Source organism: Scyliorhinus canicula, chromosome 1, assembly GCF_902713615.1.
Source record: "Scyliorhinus canicula chromosome 1, sScyCan1.1, whole genome shotgun sequence".
Classification (NCBI taxonomy): domain Eukaryota; kingdom Metazoa; phylum Chordata; class Chondrichthyes; order Carcharhiniformes; family Scyliorhinidae; genus Scyliorhinus; species Scyliorhinus canicula.
Genome location: NC_052146.1, coordinates 217174611 through 217198989, shown reverse-complemented (window position 1 = coordinate 217198989; position 24379 = coordinate 217174611). Strand labels below are relative to the sequence as shown.

At 53.2% G+C, this 24379-nt stretch overlaps 1 protein-coding gene across 5 annotated transcripts in view; it reads right to left on the bottom strand.

Moving 5' to 3' along the window:
- abch1 (ATP-binding cassette, sub-family H, member 1) overlaps positions 1 to 24379 on the bottom strand; it is a 110893-nt gene that overhangs the window by 25238 nt on the left and 61276 nt on the right. For all 5 annotated transcript variants that reach the window (XM_038807643.1, XM_038807678.1, XM_038807669.1 and 2 more), the window contains exons 9-12: positions 11684 to 11780; positions 11085 to 11253; positions 10100 to 10200; positions 7310 to 7380 (exon numbers count right to left, since the gene is read on the bottom strand). In XM_038807643.1, coding sequence (XP_038663571.1) covers positions 7310 to 7380; positions 10100 to 10200; positions 11085 to 11253; positions 11684 to 11780 — 438 coding nt within the window. The remainder of the gene's footprint in view (positions 1 to 7309; positions 7381 to 10099; positions 10201 to 11084; positions 11254 to 11683; positions 11781 to 24379) is intronic.

Genomic DNA, 24379 nt, shown 5'->3' with positions numbered 1-24379 from the left:
TTCTCTCTTTCATGATGTGAAAGTCTTAGCGAAAGCACTGGCAAGGCGCCGGGAGAGTTGCCTGCCAGAAGTGATCACAGAATATCAGACTGGGTTTGTTAAGGGCAGCCAGCTAACAGCGAACATCCAACGCCGGCTGAACATAATAACGACCCCATCCGGGGAGAGGACACCAGAGGTGATCGTCTCCCTGAACGCTGATAAAACTACAATTGAGTAGAATGGAGGTACCTCATGGAGGTACTTGAACAGTTTGGGTTTGGAGCAGGGTTCACCATGTGGGTGAACCTCCTGTACAGCAAAAAACACTTGGGAGCAGCAGCACTTCCCCAAGATGGGGGGGTGTGGGGTTTCATCCCCAAGTCGGGGTGTGGGAGGGGGAGGGGGATCCATCCTCAAGACAAGGGGAGGATGCATCCTTCCCCAAGACAAGAGGGGGATGCATCCTTCCCCAAGACAAGAGGGGGATGCATCCTTCCCCAAGACAAGGGGAGGATGCACCTTCCCCAAGACAAGAGGGGGATGCATCCTTCCCCAAGACAAGAGGGGGATGCATCCTTCCCCAAGACAAGAGGAGGATGCATCCTTCCCCAAGACAAGAGGGGGATGCATCCTTCCCCAAGACAAGAGGAGGATGCATCCGTCCCCAAGACAAGAGGAGGGCGCATCCTTCCCCAAGACAAGAGGGGGATGCATCCTTCCCCAAGACAAGAGGAGGATGCATCCTTCCCCAAGACAAGGGGAGGATGCATCCTTCCCCAAGACAAGAGGGGGATGCATCCTTCCCCAAGACAAGAGGAGGATGCATCCTTCCCCAAGACAAGGGGAGGATGCATCCTTCCCCAAGACAAGGGGAGGATGCATCCTTCCCCAAGACAAGGGGAGGATGCATCCTTCCCCAAGACAAGAGGGGGATGCATCCTTCCCCAAGACAAGAGGAGGATGCATCCTTCCCCAAGACAAGGGGAGGATGCATCCTTCCCCAAGACAAGAGGAGGATGCATCCTTCCCCAAGACAAGAGGAGGATGCATCCTTCCCCAAGACAAGGGGAGGATGCATCCTTCCCCAAGACAAGAGGGGGATGCATCCTTCCCCAAGACAAGAGGAGGATGCATCCTTCCCCAAGACAAGGGTAGGATGCATCCTTCCCCAAGACAAGAGGGGGATGCATCCTTCCCCAAGACAAGAGGAGGATGCATCCTTCCCCAAGACAAGAGGAGGATGCATCCTTCCCCAAGACAAGAGGGGGATGCATCCTTCCCCAAGACAAGAGGAGGATGCATCCTTCCCCAAGACAAGGGGAGGATGCATCCTTCCCCAAGACAAGAGGGGGATGCATCCTTCCCCAAGACAAGAGGAGGATGCATCCTTCCCCAAGACAAGAGGAGGATGCATCCTTCCCCAAGACAAGAGGGGGATGCATCCTTCCCCAAGACAAGAGGAGGATGCATCCTTCCCCAAGACAAGGGGAGGATGCATCCTTCCCCAAGACAAGAGGGGGATGCATCCTTCCCCAAGACAAGAGGAGGATGCATCCTTCCCCAAGACAAGGGGAGGATGCATCCTTCCCCAAGACAAGGGGAGGATGCATCCTTCCCCAAGACAAGAGGGGGATGCATCCTTCCCCAAGGGGGGGGGGGGTGTCCATCCCTAAGACAAAGGGGCCGCTACCGACCTCAAGACAAGGGGGGGGGGGGCGGCATCCATCCCTAAGACAAGGGGGGCAGGCATCCATCGCCAAGACAAGGGGGGGCGGCATCCATCGCCAAGTCAAGAAGGGGGGCGGCATCCATCGGCAAGACAAGGGGGGGCGGCATCCATCGCCAAGACAAGGGGGGGCGGCATCTATCGCCAAGTCAAGGGGGGGGGCGGCATCCATCGCCAAGACAAGGGGGGGGCGGCATCCATCGCCAAGACAAGGGGGGCAGGCATCCATCGGCAAGACAAGGGGGGCAGGCATCCATCACCAAGACAAGGGGGGGGCGGCATCCATCGCCAAGACAAGGGGGGCAGGCATCCATCGGCAAGACAAGGGGGGGCGGCATCCATCGCCAAGACAAGGGGGGGCGGCATCCATCGCCAAGTCAAGGGGGGGGGGCGGCATCCATCGCCAAGACAAGGGGGGGGGGCGGCATCCATCGCCAAGACAAGGGGGGCGGCATCCATCGCCAAGACAAGGGAGGCGGCATCCATCGCCAAGATAAGGGGGGGCGGCATCCATCGCCAAGACAAGGGGGGCGGCATCCATCGCCAAGACAAGGGGGCAGGCATCCATCGCCAAGACAAGGGGGGCGGCATCCATCGCCAAGATAAGGGGGGGCGGCATCCATCGCCAAGACAAGGGGGGGGGGGGCGGCATCCATCGTCAAGACAAGGGGGCAGGCATCTATCGCCAAGACAAGGGGGGCGGCATCCATCGCCAAGACAAGGGGGGGCGGCATCCATCGCCAAGACAAGGGGGGCGGCATCCATCGCCAAGACAAGGGGGGGCGGCATCCATCGCCAAGACAAGGGGGGCAGCATCCATCGCCAAGACAAGGGGGGCAGCATCTATCGCCAAGACAAGGGGGGGCGGCATCCATCGCCAAGATAAGGGGGGCAGGCATCCATCGCCAAGACAAGGGGGGGGCGGCATCCATCGCCAAGACAAGGGGGGCGGCATCCATCGCCAAGACAAGGGGGGGCGGCATCCATCGCCAAGACAAGGGGGGCAGCATCCATCGCCAAGACAAGGGGGGCAGCATCTATCGCCAAGACAAGGGGGGGCGGCATCCATCGCCAAGATAAGGGGGGCAGGCATCCATCGCCAAGACAAGGGGGGGGCGGCATCTATCGCCAAGACAAGGGGGCAGGCATCCATCGCCAAGACAAGGGGGGCGGCATCCATCGCCAAGACAAGGGGGGGCGGCATCCATCGCCAAGACAAGGGGGGCGGCATCCATCGCCAAGACAAGGGGGGCGGCATCCATCGCCAAGATAAGGGGGGCAGGCATCCATCGCCAAGACAAGGGGGGGGCGGCATCCATCGCCAAGACAAGGGGGCAGGCATCCATCGCCAAGACAAGGGGGGCGGCATCCACTACCCAAAGATGTGCAGGGTAGGTGGATTGGCCACGCTAAATTGCCCCTTAATTGGAATAAAGTAATTGGGTACTCTAAATTTATTTTTTAAAAAGATCAGTGGATTGTGGACGGGCATTCGAGGAGGCAGAGGAATAGAGTCTCTATGCGGATGACCTTCTCCTCTACCTGTCAAACCCCCTAGCCAGCATGGGAAAGATAACTGGACTCCATAGGGAGTTCAGCGCCTTCTCAGGTTACAAACTCAACCTGGGACACATCAAAATCTTCCCGGTGAACCCCCCAATAGGGAGAAGCAGAGCTGGAGGAACTGCCATTTAAAAGCAACCCAGGTCACTGTCCGTGTGGAGTTAGCACATTCTCCCCGTGTCTGCGTGCGTCTCACCCCCACAGCCCAAGGATGTGCGGTTAGGTGGATTGGCCACGCTAAATTGCCCCTTAATTTGAAAAGAAAAATAATTGGGTACTCTAAATTTAAAATAAATAAAAGCAACCCAAATCAAGTTCAGGTAGCTGGCAATCCAAGTGAATTTGGCCGAGTTTCACGACAGCCTCGGAGGCCGCTCCTCGCCCCCTATTCTCCCCTCCCGGCGGGGCTAGGAGCGACGCTCTGTAACTCTCGGCCGCGGGGGCGTCGCGCGAGAATGACGCGGCCGTCACGCCTAATGACGTCAGCCGCGCATGCGCAGGTTGGCCGGCTCCCGTGCATGCGCGGTGCCCATCTTTCCCCTCAGCCGCCCCGCAAGACGTGGCGGCTTGATCTTGCAGGGCGGCGGAGGGGAAATAGTGAGTCTGATTTGGCTGCCGGCCCGACGATCGGTGGGCACCGATCGCGGTGCTGTCCCCTCCCGAGCACAATCGTGGTGCTCTTTCCTTTCTAGGCCACACAAGCCCCAAACGGGCATCTCACTCCCGCTTCATGACAGCAGCGACCAGGTGTGTTTGCCACCGTCGTGAAACGGCGCATCCGGGTCGGAGAATCGCTGTTCACCATGAAAAACGGCGAGCACCGATTCTTCAGAGCGCGGGGGGGGGGGGGGGGGGGGGGGGGGGGGGGGAGAAATCGCTGGGGGCACGAGGGGGGGTGAATTTTGTCGGGGGGCCCTCCCACGATTCTCTCACGCCACGTGGGGAGCGGAGAATCATGCCCTTGGTCTTCGAAAAAACAGCATTGTTGAAGATCCAAAATGATTCACAAGAATTAAGCTAAAACTGGTAGGAATAATTAACAGGAAGGGTTGGGGTTCTTTTCTCTTGAAAAGAGGAGACTGATGGATGACCTGATAAAGATCTTTAAAATTCTGAAGGGGTTTGATAGGATAGGACTTGTGGAAAGATAGGACAAAGAAAATGTTTCCTTTGGTTTGAGGTCCAAAATTAGGAGCCATAAATACAAGATTGTCATCAATAAATCCAATTGGGATTTCAGAAGAAACATCTTTACCCAGAGAACGGTGAGAATGAGAAACTGAACTGGATGTGAGAATGGGGAGTGCAGGATCTTTCTGGATGCATGGATTATGATGGATCAAACAGCCTCAGTCATCTGTATTTAGGTAGTGACCTATGACATGAGGAGCTGGTGTAGCGGTGATGTCTCTGAACTAATAATAAAGAGGGTTAGGCCAATGGTCTGGGTACATGTGTTAAATCTAGAATATGAAGCTACTTTCAGTAATGATGACCATGAAACCAACATCGATGGTCATAAAATTCCCTCATGTCCTTGAGGGAAGGAAATCTGCCGTCCTGACCTGGTCTGGCCTACATGTGACTCCAGATCCACAGCAATTTGGTGACTCTTAAATGCCCTAGCAAGCCACTCAGTTCAAGGCAATTAGGGATGGGCAATAAATGCTGACCCATCCACAGATGTCCACACTCCATGAAAGAATTTTTTAAAACAACAGTGGCGTTTGCACAGTCTTGGGGTCCATCAAGACTTTCCAAGGGTTCTGGGAAATAAAATGGAATTAATAATGGAGATGGGTTGGTGCAAGCTGGGAGGTAGAAGCAGTGTAAAGCAAACATCACATTGAGGTTGGACAGGCTTCACAGTGAGAACCCATCTTACTGATACCCGTGAGTGAGTACATGTTTTCTTAAAAGGATTCTTATGCAACACTATATGCAATATTGCACGAACATAAGAAATAGGGGCGGGAGACCATTCAGCCCCTCAAGCCTACTGTGGCATTCAGTGCCAGTCAGTAAGATCATGGCTAATCTTCCACATCAGCTTCACTCTCCTGCCCAATTCAAATATCCCACAGCGTCCAAAACCTATCGCTCTCAGTCTTGAACATATTCTTTTTTTATTATTAATTTAGTGTACCCAATTCATTTTTTCCAATTAAGGGGAAATTTAGCGTGTTCAATCCACCTACCCTGCACATCTTTGGGTTGTGGGGGCGAAACCCACGCAAACGTGGGCAGCACGGTAGCATTGTGGATAGCACAATCGCTTCACAGCTCCAGGGTCCCAGGTTCGATTCCGGCTTGGGTAACTGTCTGTGCGGAGTCTGCACATCCTTCCCGTGTCTGCGTGGGTTTCCTCCGGATGCTCCAGTTTCCTCCCACAGTCCAAAGATGTACAAGTTAGGTGGATTGGCCATGCTAAATTGCCCTTGGTGTCCAAAATTGCCCTTAGTGTTGTGTGGGGTTACTGGGTTATGGGGATAGGGTGGAGGTGTTGACCTTGGGTAGGGTGCTCTTTCCAGGAGCCGGTGTAGACTCGATGGGCCGAATGGCCTCCTTCTGCACTGTAAATTCTATGAAATCGGGGAGAATGTGCAAACTCCACACGGACAGTGACCCAGAGCCGGGATCGAACCTGGGACCTCGACGCCATGAGACTGCAGTGCTAACCACTGCGCCACCATGCTGCCCTGTCTTGAACATATTCAACGACTGGGCATCCACAATCCTTTGGGGTAGAGAATTAAAAATATTCACAATCCTCTGAGAAAAGAAACCTCTCACCTCAAAATAATCACCCTCTTATTCAGATCCTGTTACCCCATGTTCTAGATTCCTCAGCCAATGAGTATATTAGAAATATTATCATTAACTAATCCATTTGAAAATGGGTCTTTCCACAGTCAGGACTCTCAAAATGCCAATGAGGAGGGCAGCACGGTGGCGCAGTGGTTAACACTGCTGCCTCACGGGTGCCAAGGACCCGGGTTCGATGCCGGCCCCAGGTCACTGTGCATGTGGGGTTTGCACATTCTGTATCTGCGTGGGTCTCACCCCCACAACCCAAAAAAGATGTGCAGGTAGGTGGATTGGCTTCACTAAATTGCCCCTTAATTGAAAGAAAAAAGAATTGGGTAGTCTAAATTTATTTTTTTTAAATGCCAATGAGGAACTCGACTGATCAATTAATCTAAATATCAGAACTTGTGATTGTGGAATATGGTTAAAAAAAAATTCAAAACTTACCAACATGTTTTCACCAAGACTAATAGCTCCATCCAAATAAACCTTCACAATTATTATTGAGCTACGTTGATCTATGTTTTTGTGTCATGTCACAAGAAAGATGAATTCATGTCAGGTAAATAGCCACAGTCCACAAAGGGTTACAGGCAGGTGTCTCCATTGGAGACAGACAGGTATGTACACGCTCTCAAAACCAACACCTTAGGAACCAAGGTCACGCCTGGTTTCGGGTCAGGCGCTTTGAGCAGTTCGAGCCAAACAAGTTGGATGAGAGTCAAGGTTCACTAGGAGCACGGGAATAGATCAGTGCACAAGTGGCAAAGAAGGTCACAAGCCTGGCGCCATGCAGTACCCAGCCAAATTGACCAGGTAAGTTAATTTTTATGAAATAAATAAAAAGTGATGCATGGCGCATTCTACAAATGTCCAATTTTCAGACAGTGTACCTGTGCTGCAAATCGCTCAAAGGACAGCACTCTGCAAGACAAGGAGGAAAGTCTCCAGGAACTACCACAGCCAGTATGGGGGTTGAACTCGTGTTGTTAGCACCATTTGGCATCACACTCTAGCCAGCTGAGCTAACTGACCCATGCAGAGCAACAACAGAACTGCAAAACGTTATCTCGTCTCATCCAGACTGGGAAACAGCAGCAAGCTTCTTGACAATTTCCCTCCAGTTGGATACTTGGAGGATAAGCAAAAGAGGATAAAAATAAGCGTTTAGGTTTCTAGCCACGTCAGACATTCTCCTTTGCCACAGTGGGAAGGTTTTAACAAACTTACTCGTCATATCGAGCCAGACGTGGACTGAACCCCCGTCAACTATGCTTTCATTCACTATTTTCTCATATATCCTAAAAGGAAACCAGAGATACACATTACTTCACAAAGGCCAAGACAGAAGCAGTGTTTAATTTAATTGCAGTAGTCCCTTTGATCAGTCTGGGCACAGTTGTGGTACTGGACTAGTAATCCTGGGACCAGCACAGAATGATCTGGAGATATATATTCAATTCCCACCACAGCGACTGGTTAATTTAAATTTGGCTAATTAAATACAGATGGAATGGTTACAATCACTGTAACTACCTTCGCACTGCCCCCTGGCACAGGTTGAAACTGCCATGGCAGTGCCAACATGTGCAACGGCAGTGCCAGGGGCAAACCCTAGTGGGAGCCCCATGGGGGGATGCGAAAGCAGGGGTGGACACGCTGCCAAGAATTGTCATGGAGGGGGGGGGTTCCCGGCGATGAAAATCTTTTAAAAAAATAAATTTAGAGTCCCCAATTATTTTTTTTTTCCAATTAAGGGGCAATTTATGTGGCCAATCCACCTAACCGGCACATCTTTGGGTTGTGGGGGTGAAACCCACGCAGACATGGGGAGAATGTGCAAACTCCACACGGGCAGTGACCCAGAGCCGGGATTCGAACCCGGGTCCTCAGCGCCGCAGTCCCAGTGCTAACCACTGCGCCACATGCCGGGGAGGGGGAAGGGGTTTGCTGGTGATGAATGTCAGGGGGGGGGGGGTTGGGGTTGCCCGCAGTATCACCATGATGTAGGTTGGAGGCAGTTCGGCTGCAGCGCTGGGCGTGGAGCCTTTTAAAGATGGCGCCCCAATCTCTTTGGAGCAGGTCACCGGGTCTTTGAGGCCCCACCCCACCAGAATGATGGCATAAACCAAGGTCACTCAATTTTTTTGGTAAAGAGGCTCAAGGTTCCGTGAGAAATCTGATCTGTGCAACTGGTGAGCTCCGTGCCAGTGTTCTGTCTCAGCCTAACACTTTGCCAAATTCTGGTAGGTTACGTCCAGAATCACAGAATGGTTACAGCACAGAACAAGGCCATTCAGCTCCACTTTATACCTTAATCTGACTCTTACGTGGACTCTTCAATCTCCAGAAGCCAGTACAAAGCTATCCTCACCTCTCAATGTTTTGCTTCCAGGTAACATGTTATTCCAGAACAGACCTCCACAATGAGGGTTATCCTGAAGATTCCTCCCTCTAGCCAAAGCTAGGTTTATCCTCCAGCCTCATTTAAAACCTCAAGAACTTGATCTTTTCAATCCAAGCACAAACTCCCACCCACATTCTACTGGGTGAACAATAAAGACTGACTACTTTTATCATTTTACTCTCTCACTGTACCTACCTCTCTCTTCCTCTCAGATCTTGCAGCTCAACCTGTCTTTGAGGCTCAGGGATAGCTTAAGAAAACCCTGTAAACCAACAACAATGGATTTCAATGGCCTGCTCTCTTCTCAAGGCCCAGTTCCATGACAATAAATCACATGGACTTGAATCCAGGGGAAAATACTGATTAACTATTTGTTAAACCCCCAACTTCATTCTATCGAGGAATTAAATCGACAGTTTCAATTATAAATGTTCTAAAAATATGTTATTCCTTACACTTCCGTGCGGCTTGGAGACTAACAGTCTGTCCACCATCAGTACAGCTGCCCTCGTCATTGTTTTCAAGTGTGAAATTCTCTCATCTCATCTCATCTCTCAACTTAGACCCTCTTTTATTTGACCTTTCACAACCAAGCCATTAAAGCATGTTGTCAGACAGAGTTCAGAGCATGTCACATGACCCCTTCATTTCTCCATTTTACCTTAAATTAAAGAGACAGTCCCAAAGCATAACTATCTTACAAACGTCATATTTGTAACAGAATAAATATCTAGTCCCAGTAATGGTGACCATGAAACTACCAGATTGTTATAAAAATCCACCTGGTTGACTAATGTACTTTAGGGGAGCAAATTCGCCATCCTTACCTGATTCTAGACGCACTGCCACTTTGTTAACTCTTAACTGCCCCTCAAATGGTTTCAGGAGCAACTCAGTTGAATTAAATTTATTTATTTAAAAATTTTTTTTTTTAGAGTACCCAATTATTTTTTCCAATTAAGGGGCAATTTAGCGTGGCCAATCCACCTACCCTGCACATCTTTTTGGGTTGTAGGGGTGAAACCCACGCAGACACGGGGAGAATGTGCAAACTCCTCACAGACATGGACCCAGAGCCGGGATTCGAACCCAGGTCCTCAGCACCGTAGGCAGCAATGCTAACCACTGTGCCACCGTGCTGCCCTCTCAATTGTATTTAAGAAGACACCTCACCACAAACTCTCAAAGGGCAATTCAGGAGGGGTAATAAATACTGGCCTTGCCAACAATGCCATCATCCCATAAATGAATTTATAATAATCTTTATTGTCACACGTAGGCTTACATTAACACTGCAATGAAGTTACTGTGAAAAACCCCTAGTCGCCACACTCCGGCGCCTGTTCGGGTACACAGAGGGAGAATTCAGAATGTCCAATTCACCTAACAGCACAAGGGATTTGTGGGAGGAAACCGGAGCACCCGGAGGAAACCTATGCAGACACATGGTGAACGCGCAGACTCCGCACACACAGTGACCCAAGCCGGGAATCGATCCTGGGTCCCTGGCGCTGTGAAGCAACAGTGCTAACCACTGTGTTATTGTGCTGCCATAGAAAGGCCTTACAGTGAAGTTTCTCAAAATAAACCAACCTTTCTGGATTGCAGTTTACCTTAAAAGAAAATCTTGTGTGAAGTTTGCTCCAAAGCCTATTACACCCCAATATTTACCGTCTATTACTCCCTTAATGGCATCAGATTGGTTTAAGTGAATCTGTAAGATACAACAGCCAAACAATAATGAACAAGAAAGCATGAACTTTATGGTGACCAATAAAAGACCCGGGCTGTTGACATAAATGGATCAGTAAAAGTCCATTTTGAAATAAAATCAAATTGTTGAATGTGTAACAGGTTTTCTCCAGGGAATAAAGTTTTTTTTTCCAGACAATAATCAAAGTTAAAGGGCTGGATTCTCCGCTGACGGGATTCTTCGTTGCGGCAGAAGTGCACCCACTCCCAGGGATTTCCCGACGGCATGGGCCTGCCCACAATGGGAAACCCCATTGGCCAGCTGGCAGGACGGAGAATCCCACTGCCGGTGAGGGCGCACCACAGCAGAAAGCTGGTGCGGTGGAATGGAGAATCCTGCCCAAAGTATTTCAGAAACTGATTTTCACAGGGGCCTGCTCCCCACATGGGGCAACAATTATGGGGATGTAGATCAGAAAATCAGACATTGAATTCCCAACACTCCTGCTTCTTCTAGTAGGAGTGGATCCAGGCAAAATTCACCATGCAGAATTCTCCACACGATATTTACCATGCAATTTCACCACGCAAAATTCATATGCATGCACCTGCACACACAAATAGACATGTGCAAAAGCACACACAGGCACATACACATGCACACACAAAACATGTTTACCCAGTGAGTGGTGAGAATGTGGAACTCACTCCCACAGCAAGTGGTTGAGGTGAACAGTATTCATACTGGTTAAACTGGATAGACACATTAGAGAAAGAGGAATAGAAGGAGATGCTGATAGGGTGAGATGAAGAGGGATGGGTACGGCTTGAATGGAACGTGAACACCAGTAGAGACTAGTTAGACTGTGTTTGTGTTGTGTGGTCTCAATGTTACATGGGAATTACCTGGGTAATTGTGTTGCTGTCAAAATGCGACAAGAAAGTCTGGCTCATAGCAGGTTGTCCTGTGTCATTGTTCACCACGGCAACAGGCAGGTTCTCTGGAGGTCCTCCAATGCAAAGACAGAGGAGAGAGATCTGAATCACTGGCAGCAAGAACTGGAAACCAAGAAACCTGTGGGACACAGAAAATTATACTCAGCAAAAACCAATGACTGAATTGAACTGTAGCCTTCCAAATACTTGACAATTCTGAATACAGGGCATTTAGATACGATGATTGGTTGGTATATTGAACACTATCTGAAGATTTTTTAAATGTTATACAGAATATGTAACAAGCCCAGATTTTGAAGTTATAATACTCTACAGTATAATCAGGTTGATTTATTCCTCCCTTCCCCTCATTACATGAATTTCATTAAATGAACCTTTTATACAGTATATATATCGCAAATAATCTCTCCCTGTTGGAATTTCAAATGTAGACAAACATAACACAAGCTTGAAATGGCTGCTACATCATTAATTATGTCATTAACTATGGTATAGAGACATTAGCTTGTCCCCCTAAGGGCTGATTGAAAAATAAATACGGAACCTACCCAGGCATCCTCCTGATTCTAGTGAACGTTTTAATCATTAAAGCTACAATATTTCTCCATTTAGGGAGCATGCTTTTCATCCACAATTTGCAGTCCACTAGAAATGAACAGATTGAAAAAAAGAGTCAGACACCATACATCACACAAATCTTTTGAGAGTGATTTAGAAATGTGGGGCGAAGTTCTCCGACCCCCAGCAGGGTCGGAGAATCGCCTGGGGCCGCCACAAATCCGGCCCCCGCCGTGGCAGAGATTCTCCGCCACCCAGGAAGTGGCGGCGGCGGGAATCTCGCCACTCCGATCGGCGAGGCCCCTGCGGCGATTCTCCGGCCCGCGATGGGCCGAAGTCCCGCCGCTGGGAGGCCTCTCCTGCCGCCGAGGTTTGAACCACCTCTGGTAATGGCGGGATCAGCGGCGCGAGCGGGCCCCCGGGGTCCTGGGGGGGAGGGCGGGGGGCGATCGGACCCCGGGGGGTGCCCCCACGGTGGCCAGGCCCGCGATCGGGGCCCCCCGCTCAGACTCCGGGCCAGTGCCCTGGGTGCACTATTTCTCTTCCGCGGCCGCCACGGCCTCCGCCATGGGGGAAGCGGAAGAGAAACCCACATCGCACATGTGCCGGAGGTGACGTCAGCGGCAGCTGGCCGCTGACGTCACCGCTGGCGCATGCGCCGACCGGCGAAAGCCTTTCGGCCAGCCCTGCTGCCGTGGGCGCCGGTTTTATGCGCCAGTCTTCTGGTGCTAACCGCTCCGGCGCGGGGCTGGCCCCCAAAGGTGGGGAGGCCCGACCCCTGAGTGGTTGCCGCCACTCCCCTACGCCGGGACCCTCCGTCACGTCGGGTAGGGGAGAATCCAGCCCGAGATCTTAAATTTGGGGCGAATCCTACAACGATAATGACCTTTCTGCTAAAGAGTTAGGGACTGTTGGGGAGGAGCAGTATGTGGCGCAGTGGTTAGCTGGGATTGCGGCGCTGAGGACCCGGGTTCGAATCCCGGCCCTGGGTCACTGTCCGTGTGGAGTTTGCACAATCTCCCTGTGTCTGCATGGGTTTCACCCCCACAACCCAAAGATGTGCAAGTTAGGTGGATTGGCCATGTTAAATTGCTACTTAATTGGGGAAAAAAAATAATTGGGTACTCTAAATTTTAAAAAAGAGTTAGGGACTGTTGCAACAGTGGGCAACACATCACTGATCGAGAGAAGAGATCTTTCTGATTTTAATTTGAAAAAGAGCCTTTTGCAGTAGAGACTGACAGCCAAACACGGTAACTAAAAGGTTTCAGCTTCAATCTTGGTCTGTGCTGATCTCAGTCCATCCCATAGGTTCGCTTTTCTATTGATTAGTCTCATCAACTCTGGAACAGGGAGTGAAGAGCAACCCTGGATTTGGAGTCCCCTGTGAATTCTACTTGAAAAAGACATGTGCGGAGACCGGGCTGGGGGTTCGATTTGGACTCAGATAACTTGGTGAGTTGAAACTCAGCAAATAGGATCAATGGCTTTAAGAATGTACAGGGCAAATAATAGTATTTTTACTAGTACTAGGTTATCAAAAATCAGATTGTTTAAACTTTTCAGAGTTGTTTTCTGAGTTTCTACATTCAGGAGTTTGTTTTTTTCTTATCTTCACCTCAACCAGAAAATCCTATTCAATTTCTACATGACTCTGGAACTTTTAATCCAATGTTTCAAAACAGTTAAGGGTTGAAATAAAAGAAAGGTAGGGGGCGCGATTCTCCGAACCCCACGCCGGGTGGGAGAATCGCTGGAGTGCTGGGCGATTCACGCCACGCCGCCCTGGAACCCGCACGCGATTCTCCCACCCCCCCCCCAAAACGGCATGTCGCGTTTTACGACAGGCTGCTCGGAGAATCGGCGCTTGCCGTTTCTAACGGTCGATCGGCGATTCTCCAGCCCGGATGGGCCGAGCGGCCAGCCCAATCCGACCGGTTCACGCCGGCGGCAACCGCACCTGGTCGCTGCCGGCGTGAACAGCGCGCAAACACTGTGTGTGGGGCCTGTGGAAGGGTGGGAGGATCGAGCACCAGGGGGGTGCTCAGAGGGGTCTGGCCCGTGATCGGTGCCCACTGATCATTGGGCCAGCGTCTCTAAAAGACGCACTCTTTCCCCTCCGCCGCCCCGCAAGATCACTCCGACATGTCTTGCGCCCCGCGGGAAGGACGGCAACCGGCCGCGTCATTTATGCGGCGCCTCTTTGACGCGGGCGCCAAGGCCCGGTGCGCGTAATTGATGCCGCACCGCTCCTAGCCCCCTGGGGGTGGGCGAATAGGGGGCGAGAGAATAGGGGGCGAGGAGTGGCCTCCGACGCCGGAGTGAAACACTCTGGTTTTCACTCCGGCGTCGGCACTTTGGGCGCGATTCTCCGCTTCCCACGCCAGGTGGGAGAATCGCAGGAGGGCCGGGCAACTCACGGCATGCCGCCCTGGCACCCCCAGCAATTCTCCCACCCTCTGCTCGCAGAATCGCCGCTCGCCGTTTATCACGGGCGAGCGGCCTGACGTTCCTGATCTGTTCACGCCGGCGGCAACCACACCTGGTCGCTGCCATCGTGAACATGGCGCCAAATCTTCGTTTGTGGCTTGTGGGGGGCTGAGAGGGGCGTGCCCACCGATCGTCGGGCCGGTGTCTCCAAGCGACGCACTCTGTCCCCTCCGCCGCCCCGCAAGATCAAGCCGCCACGTCTTGCGGGGCAGCGGAGGGGAAGACTACAACCGCGCATGCGTGGGTTGGAGCCGGCAGCCATCGTGACGTCAGCCGCGCATGCGCGGGTTGGAGCTGGCCAACCTGCGCATGCGCGGCTGACGTCACTTAGGCGCCGCCGTCGCGTCATTCTCGGCGCGCCGAGATTTACGGAGCACTGCTCCTAGCCCCCTGGGGGGGGGGGGGAGTGAATATTGTGCGAGGAGCGGCCTCCGAGGCCGTCGTGAAACTCGGCCGAGTTTACGACAGCCTTCCCGATGCTGCGCGGGAGCGGAGAATTCCGCCCTTTGTCTCCCTTTGGGAGAATTGCGCCCATTCATACCCTATTCCAATCGATGAATAATGATTCAAAGATCGTGTCCTTGGGACCAAATCCCAGCTGAAATTTACAAATGAAGTTTGACCCTGCGGTCATGCATCCTTGTGTTAACTTACTATTTTACACTCAGCAGGCAATGAGACAGAGAAGGAATCAGCTCCACTGTAAATGTTTGTGTACAATATTTATTAATGGTTTGTAGACTCTAGTTTGATTAGTAAAGCCTCCAGAGAGCTTTGATTTTCCTTTTTCTTTTACAGAACATTTTACTGAGGTATTCGTGATTTTGTAACAATAACAGAATAAACAGTGTACATTCAAATATAAACATAGTGCAAAGGCCGTCTTCCTCCCTCACAGGTCCCACCTTTCCTACACACTAAACTAAACTAACCCCCCCCCCCTCCCCACTCTCTGCTGACAGTTAATTTTCTCGAAAGAAGTCGACGAACGGTTGCCACTTCCGGACGAACACTGACATTGACCCTCTCAAGGCGAACTTGATTTTCTCTAGACAGAGAAAGCTAGCCATGTCAGATAGCCAGGACTCCGACTTTGGGGGCTTTGAGTCCCTCCAAGCTAATAGCATCCGTCTCCGGGCTACCAAGGAGGCAAAGGCCAGAATGTCTGCTTCTTTCTCCTCCTGGACTCCCGGATCCTCCAATATTCTGAAAATCGCCACCTCTGGACTCGGTGCCACCCTTGTTTTTAACACCATGGACATGACATCCACAAACACCTGCCAGAATCCCCCAAGTTTCAGGCATGCCCAGAACATATGACCATGGTTCACTGGTCCTCCCGCACACCTTGCGTACCTGTCGTCCATCCCAAAGAACCTGCTCATCCGGGCCACTGTCATGTGAGCCTGGTGAACAACCTTAAACTGTATCAGGCTGAGCCTGGCACATGATGTGGATGCATTGACTCTACTTAACACATCTGCCCAGGGACCATCCTCTACCTGTCCTCCTAACTTCTCTTCCCATGCGTTTCAGCTCCTCGGTCTCAGTTTCCTCTGACCCTATGAGTTCTTTATAGATGTCCGAAACCCTCCTATCTCCCACCCACATTCTGGAAACTACCCTGTTCTGTATCCCCCTTGATGGTAGGAGGGGGAAGGTTGAGACCTGCCTGCGTAGGACGTCCTGCGCCTGCAGATACCTAAACTCATTCCCTCCCATCAATTGAAATTTCTCCTCCAACTCCATCAGGCTGGGAAAGCTCCCCTCTATGAACAGATCTCCCATCCTCTTGATCCCTGCTCTTTGCCATCTCCAAAACCCTCCATCCAGCCTCCCCGGGGCAAATTGATAATTATTGCAGATTGGAGGCCAGACCGATGCTCCCTCTGCTCCCACATGTTTCCTCCATTGCCCCCCAGACTCTCAGGGCCGCTACCACCACAGGGCTGGTGGAGTACCGTGCTGGCAGGAACGGCAGAGGCGCCATTACCAATGCCCCCAAACTCGTGCCCTTACATGATGCCACCTCCACTCGCTCCCACACACCCCCCCCCCCCCCCCACCACCACCCACTTCCTAATCATGGCTACATTTGCCACCCAACAGTAATTGCTAAAGTTCGGTAGCGCCAACTCGCCCTCACCCCTCGGCTACGCTCCAGCGGGGTCTTTCCCGTCCATACAAAGCCAGAGATCGCCTTGTTTACCTGTTTAGAAAAAGTCCATGGAATGAAGATGGGGAGATACTGAAAATAAACAGGAATCTCGGGAGGACCGTCATTTACACTGTCTGCACCCTCCCAGCCAGTGATAGTGGGAGCATGGCCCAGCTTCGGAAGTCTTCCTTCATATGGTCCACCAGTCGGGTCAAATTTAGCTTATGTAGCCGTTCCCATACCTGGATGCCTAGGTACTGAAAGCTTCCCCCTCCCACTCTAAACGGCAACCCCCCCAGTCGCCTCTCCTGCCCCCTTGCCTGGATCGCGAACATCTCACTTTTCCCCATGTTCAATTTATAACCCGAAACCTGTCAAATTCCCCCAGAATCCCCATAATTTCTCCCATCCCCTCTAGTGGGTCAGAAACATATAGGAGCAGGTCATCTGTGTATAGCGAGACTCTGTGTTCCACCCCGCCCCAGACCAGTCCCTTCCAGCCTTTTGAGGCTCTCAACGCAATAGCCAGCGGCTCTATGGCCAGTGCGAACAACAGCAGGGAGAAGGGGCATCCCTGTCTGGTCCCCTGGTGCAGCCTAAAATAGCCCGATGTCAGCCTGTTTGTCCAAACACTCGCCACAGGCGCCTGATTCAGCAGCCTGACCCAGTCAATGAAACCCCGTCCAAATCCAAACCCGCACCAGCACCTCCCACAGATAGGTCCATTCCACCTGATCAAAGGCCCTCCCTGCATCCATTGCGAGCACTACCTCTACGTCCCTACCCTCTGGGGGCATCATGATCACATTCAACAGTCTTCTAACGTTGGCCGCCAACTGCCTGCCCTTAACAAATCCCGTCTGGTCCTCCCCAATCACATCCGGAACGCTGTCTTCGAGCCTAGAGGACAAGATTTTGGGCAACAGTTTGGCGTCAACATGTAATAAGGAGATCGCTCTGTAGGGCCGCATAACCCCGGGTCCTTATCCTGCTTTAGGATCAATGAGATAGTGGCCTGTGACATCGTCGGGGGCAGCCCTCTCTCTCTTTCCTTTGCCTCATTAAATATCCTCATCAGCCGTGAGCCCAGTATCCCAGAGAACGCTTTGTAAAACTCCACGGGGTACCCGTCTGGTCCCGGGGCTTTACCCGACTGCATGGCCTTCAGCCCTTCTGCTATTTCTTCCAACCCAATCAAGGCCCCCAACCCTTCAACCAACCCTTTGCCCACCTATGGGAACCTCAGCCCTCCTAAGAATTGCCTCATCCACTCCGGCTCAGCTAGCCTGCTATAAAACTCCTTGAACGCCCTGTTGAACGCTGAATCTCCGACCAAGTTCCTGTCTCGACCTTCACTTTCCCAATCTCCCTGGTTGCCTCCCGCTTTCTGAGCTGCTGTGCAAGCATTCTGCTGGCCTTCTCTCCATACTCATAGATCGCCCCCCCCCCCTTGCCTTCCTCAGCTGCTCCACCGCCTTCCCTGTAGTTAACAAGCCAAACGCCATCTGTAGCCTTCGTCGTTCCCTTAAAAGCCCTGCCTCTGGGGTCTCCGCATATCTCCTGTCGACCTGAAATATTTCCCTTATTGATCCGTCTCTGCTCTGTCTGCCTTCTCCCTGTGGGCCCGTATCGAAATCAGGTCCCCTCTGACCACCGCCTTCAGTGCCTCCAGACCATTGCTGCCGAGACTTCCCCAGTGTCATTAACTTCCAGTTCTGGGGACTTCCGGTTGCGGCAATGCGGAGCTAAGCCGTACGTTCGGCAGCTCCCGCTACTTAAGGACTTTTGGGCCGATTTGAGGGCCCCAAACAGCGCTGTCTCGACGAACCCCGGTGGGGGAAGGTGTCTAGAGGAGCATTCCCCATAATTTTTGATGCTCACCCGGAGTGGGGCAAAGGAAAAAGCTGCAGCGGCTCCCCAAGAAAAGCGGGGGAAGAAGGACAAAATGGCAGCCGGCGGAACACCCGAGGACTGGTGGAAGTGGGCGCAGGAGCAGCAGGCTTCTCTTCTGCGCTGTTTTGCAGAGCTGAAGGCTGAGTTGCTGGACTCCCTGAATGCAACTACCAACAAGCTGCTTGAGACCCAGACAGCCCAGGGGGTGGCCATTCGGGAGTTGCAGCAGCAGGCCGCTGAGCGGGAGGAGGAGGCCGTGGTCCTCGTGGGGAAAGTGGAGTTGCACGAGGCACGTCACAAAAAGTGGCAAGACCGCTTGGAGCAGCTGGACGTTCGCATGAGGCGAAAGAATTTGAGGATCCTGGGCCTGGCGGAGGGGCTGGAGGGGTCGGATCTCCAGTCGTATGTGACCACGATGTTGAGCTCGTTGATGGGAGCGGGGTCCTTCCATTTGCCCCTGGAGCTTGAGGGAGCTCACAGAGGGCTGGCCAGGAGGCCTAAGGCAAATGAGCCCCCGAGGGCGGTGCTGGTGCGGTTCCATCGATTCAGCGACCGGGAGTGTGTGCTGCGCTGGGCCAAGAAAGAGAGGAGCAGCAAGTGGGAGAATTCGGTAGTGAGGATCTACCAGGACTGGAGTGCGGAGGTGGCTAAGCGGCGGGCCGGGTTCAACCGGACGAAGGCGGTGCTACATGCCAAGCAGGTCAGATTTGGAATGCTGCAGCCTGCGCGTCTGTGGGTGACATACAAGGACCGGCACCACTACTTCGAGTCCCCGGAGGAGGCGTGGGCCTTTGTACAGGCGGAGAAGCTGGACTCAAACTAGGGTCTGGGGACACACTATGGCCGTTGCTGTTTTCGCTGTTGCTGTTCTTCAATTTTGACACGTGTTTTTTATGCTGGGTTTCTTTTTGCTCTGTTTCCGGGTGGGTTTGTCTGTTGGGTATGGGTGTGGGGTATGTGGGGAACGTTGGGGGTTTGTGTTTTATATGTTCTCTTCTGTACGGGGCTGGGGGTTGGGGTGAAACTGGATTTTGGGGAGCTGCGTCAGAAGGGTGGGGTGTGGCAGTGTGAAAGCGCGGGCTTTCCTCTGGATGTCCGCGCTGCGGGGCGGGGGGGCGGAGCTGAAGGTAGGGGCGTGGCCTCTACGGGTTTTCTTTCCCGCGCTGAAGCGGTGCCAAGGAGGTGTGGCAAGAGGGGGATGACCCCATGCCGGGAGGGGATGGGTTTTGGCGGGAGCTGCCGGGGTCAGCAGAAGTCAGCTGACTCACGGAAGTATCATGGAGGGTGCGTCGCGGCTAGGAGGGGTCCTAGCCTTGGGGGGGTGGGGGGGGGGATACTGGGTTGCTGCTGGAATGGCCAGGAAGGAGCTGGTGTGGGACGGGGGGGGTGGAAGAGAGGCGTTATCGCCATGGGGAACGGGTCGGGCGGGGCGCGCTGGCCTGGGGCGAGCAGTCGATAAGCTATGGCTAGCCGGCGGGGGAGAGGGGCGGGTTGCCCTCTGATCCGGCTGATTACCTGGAACGTGAGGGGGCTGAATGGGCCGGTTAAGAGAACTAGGGTATTTTCTCATCTGAAGGGGCTGAAGGCGGACGTGGCTATGCTCCAGGAGACCAACTTGAAGGTGGCGGACCAGGTTCGTCTGAGGAAGGGGTGGGTGGGGCAGGTTTTCCATTCAGGATTGGACGCGAAGAACCGAGGGGTGTCGATTCTGGTGGGGAAGAGGGTGGCGTTCGAGGCGGCTGAGGTGGTGTCGGACAAGGAGGGCAGATATATTATGGTGAAGGGTAGGCTGCAGGGAGAGAAGGTGGTGCTGGTTAATGTATATGCCCCGAATTGGGATGATGCTGGCTTCATGAGGCGCTTGTTGGGCCGCATTCCGGACCTGGGGGCAGGGGGCCTGATCATGGGGGAAGACTTTTAACACAGTGCTGGATCCCCCACTGGACCGGTCCAGTTCAAGGACGGGTAGGAGACCGGCGGCGGCCAAGGTGCTGAGGGGGTTTATGGACCAGATGGGAGGGGTGGATCCCTGGAGGTTTGGGAGGCCGAGAGCGCGGGAGTATTCCTTTTTCTCTCATGTCCATAGGGTTTATTCACGAATAGATTTTTTCGTCCTGAGCAGGGGATTGATCCCGAAGGTGCAGGATGCCGAGTATTCGGCCATAGCAATTTCAGACCATGCTCCGCACTGGGTTGATCTGGAGATGGGGGAGGCGCGGGACCAGCGCCCGCTCTGGCGCCTGGATGTGGGGATGCTGGCTGATGAGGAGGTGTGTAGGAGGGTGCGGGGAAGTATTGAGGGGTATCTTGATACCAACGACACGGGGGAGGTCCGGGTGGGGATGAACTGGGAGGCTCTGAAGGCAGTGATCCGGGGGGAGCTGATCTCCATCCGGGCCCATAGCGAAAGGCGGGAGAGGAAGGAGAGGGAGAGACTGGTGGGAGAGCTCCTGGATGTGGACAGGAGATACGCGGAGGCACCGGAGGAGGGGTTGCTGGGGGAACGGCGTAGTTTGCAGGCCAAATTTGACTTGTTGACCACCAGAAAGGCGGAGACACAGTGGAGGAGGGCGCAAGGCGCGGTATATGAGTATGGGGAGAAGGCGAGCAGGGTGTTGGCGCATCAACTCCGTAGGCGAGATGCGGCTAGGGAAATTGGTGGAGTGACGGATAGGGGTGGGAATGTCGTGCAGAAGGGGGCAGAAGTAAATGGGGTCTTTAGGGACTTCTACGAGGAACTGTACCGGTCGGAACCTCCGATGGGGAGAGGGGGGATGGAGAGCTTCATGAACAGGCTATGTTTCCCAAAGGTTCAAGAGGAGCTGGTAGAGGGGCTGGGGTCGCCGATAGAGTTGGAGGAGCTAGTCAGGGGGATTGGACAAATGCAGTCAGGTAAGGCGCCGGGGCTGGATGGGTTCCCGGTGGAATTTTATAAAAAGTATGCGGATCTGGTGGGCCCCCTGTTGGTGCAAGCCTTCAATGAGGCATGGGAGGGGGGGGCTTTGCCCCCGACGATGTCGCGGGCACTGATCTCTCTGATCCTGAAGCGGGATAAGGACCCGTTGCAGTGTGGATCATACAGGCCTATCTCGCTCCTCAATGTTGACGCTAAGTTGCTGGTGAAGATCCTGGCCACCAGGATAGAGGACTTTGTGCCAGGGGTGATACACGAGGATCAGACAGGATTTGTCAAGGGACGGCAGCTCAACACGAATGTGCGGAGACTGCTAAATGTTATTATGATGCCGGCAGTGGAGGGGGAGGCGGAGATAGTGGTGGCGCTGGATGCAGAGAAAGCGTTTGATAGAGTGGAGTGGGGGTACCTGTGGGAGGTGCTGGAGCGGTTCGGATTCGGGGAGGGTTTCATCAAATGGGTGAGGCTGCTCTACGCGGCTCTGATGGCGAGTGTAGTTACCAATGGAAGGAGATCGGAGTACTTTAGACTCTACCATGGGACCAGGCAGGGGTGCCCCCTGTCCCCCTTGCTCTTTGCACTGGCGATTGAACCTTTGGCTATGGCGTTGAGGGAGTCAGGGAGATGGAGGGGTCTGGTGCGGGGTGGGGAGGAACATCGGGTATCGCTGTATGCGGACGACCTGCTGTTGTATGTGGCGGACCCAGAAGGGGGAATGCCGGGGGTGATGGAGCTGTTAGCGGAATTTGGGGGCTTCTCGGGCTATAAGTTAAATTTAGGCAAGAGTGAGGTATTTGTAGTACACCCGGGAGATCAGGAGGCGGGAATTGGGAGGCTCCCGTTTAAGAGGGCGGTGAAGAGTTTCAGATACCTGGGGGTGCAGGTGGCCAGGAGTTGGGGGACTCTCCATAAGCTTAATTTTACCAAGCTGGTGGAGCAGATGGAGGAGGAATTTAAAAGGTGGGACATGGTGCCGCTATCGTTGGCGGGTAGAGTGCAGTCCGTCAAAATGACGGTTCTCTCGAGGTTCTTGTTCCTCTTTCAGTGTTTGCCCATCTTTATCCCTAGGGCCTTTTTTAGAAGGGTGACTAGCAGCATCATGAGCTTTGTTTGGGCGCATGGGACCCCGAGGGTGAAGAGGGTTCTCTTGGAGCGGGGTAGAGATGGCGGGGGGGGCTGGCGTTACCCAATCTCTCGGGGTATTATTGGGCGGCCAATGTGTCGATGGTGCGCAAGTGGGTGATGGAGGGGGAGGGGGCAGCATGGAAACGGATGGAGAGGGCGTCCTGTGGAGATACAAGCCTGGGGGCCCTGGTAACGGCGCCGTGGCCGCTCCCTCCCACGAGGTATACCACGAGTCCGGTGGTGGCGGCTACCCTCAAGATGTGGGGGCAGTGGAGGCGACATAGGGGAGAAGTGGGGGGCTCGATGGAAGCTCCGTTGAGGGGCCTGTTTATTGATGGGAGGTTTGCGAGCCTGGGGGAGTTGGAGGAGAAATTTGGGCTCCCCCGGGGAACATGTTCAGGTATCTGCAGGTAAAGGCGTGTGCTAGACGGTAGGTGGAGGGATTCCCTTCGCTTCCCGCGAGGGGGGTGAGTGACAGGGTGCTTTCGGGGGTCTGGGTCGGAGAGTGGAAGATATCTGATATCTACAAGGTTATGCAAGAGGTGGAGGAGGCGTCAGTGGAGGAGCTGAAAGCTAAATGGGAGGGGGAACTGGGGGAACAGATCGAAGATGGGACATGGGCTGATGCCCTGGAGAGGGTTAATTCTTCCTCCTCATGTGCGCGGCTTAGCCTCATCCAATTCAAGGTGCTGCACCGGGCCCACATGTCCGGGTCTAGGATGAGTAGGTTCTCTGGGGGTGAAGACAGGTGTGTCAGGTGTTCGGGGAGTCCAGCGAACCATGCCCACATGTTCTGGGCATGCCCAGCACTGGAGGAGTTCTGGAAGGGGGTGGCGAGGACGGTGTCGAGGGTGGTGGGATCCAGGGTCAAGCCTGGATGGGGACTCGCGATTTTTGGGGTTGGGGTGGAGCCGGGAGTGCAGGAGGCGAAAGAGGCCGGTGTGCTGGCCTTTGCGTCCCTAGTAGCCCGGCGAAGGATCTTGCTACAATGGAAGGATGCGAGGCCCCCAAGCGTGGAGACCTGGATCAACGACATGGCGGGTTTTATCAAGCTAGAGAGGGTCAAATTCGCCCTGAGAGGTACAAGGGTTCTTTAGGCGGTGGCAACCTTTCCTCGACTTTCTGGCTCAACGATAGGGTACAGGGACAGTAGCAGCAGCAACCCGGGGGGGAGGGGGGGGGGAAGGGAGAGGAAAAAAGCGGGGGGGGGGGAGAGACGATGACTATGTTTGTTTATTTAATTTTAATTTATTTTTAAGTTCTCTTGTTGTTCATTGGGGTTGGGGGGGTGGGGCGGATGTGATACATGCGTTGATACGGTCTGGGGGGGTGTTACAGTTATTATGGGTTATTTTGTTGCATTTCATTGTTTGTTGTTATATTTTCTGTAAAAAATTCCAATAAAAATTATTTTTTAAAAAAACTTCCACTTCTGGATACATTTCCTCACCCGCCTGTACACCTCCTCATCCACTAATAGACCATCATCCAATCTCCAATGCGGGCGTTGGCTACCCTCCTTGCTCACCTGTAGGTCCACCCAGTGCGGGGCATGATCCGAGACCGTGATTGCTGAGTACTCAGTGCCCACTACCCCCGTCAGTAAAGCCCTGTTCAAGATGAAAAAGTCAATCCGGGAGTACACTTTATGTGCGTGTGAGTAGAATGAGAACTCCTTCACTCCTGGCCGCCCTAACATCCATGAATCCACTCCCTCCATCTGCTCTATAAACCCCTTTAGCTCCTTTGCCATTGCTGGCACCCTGTCTGTCCTTGAGCTCAACCGATCTAGCCTTGGGTCAATGGCTGTGCTGAAATCCCCCCGCCCCCCATGACCAGCTGATGCGAGTCCAGGTCCGAGATCTTCCTCAACATCCTCCCTTACAAACTCCACATGATCCTAGTTTGGCGCATAAACATTCACGAATACTACCGGCAGCCCTTCCAGCTTCCCACTATAATGTACAAACCTCCCACATCCGCAACTATTCTTCCCGCCTCGAATGACAGTGGCTAATTAATCAGGATAGCGACCCCTCTAGTCTTAGAGTTCAGCCCCAAATGAAATAACTGCCCGACCCATCCCTTCCTTAGTCTAGTCTGATC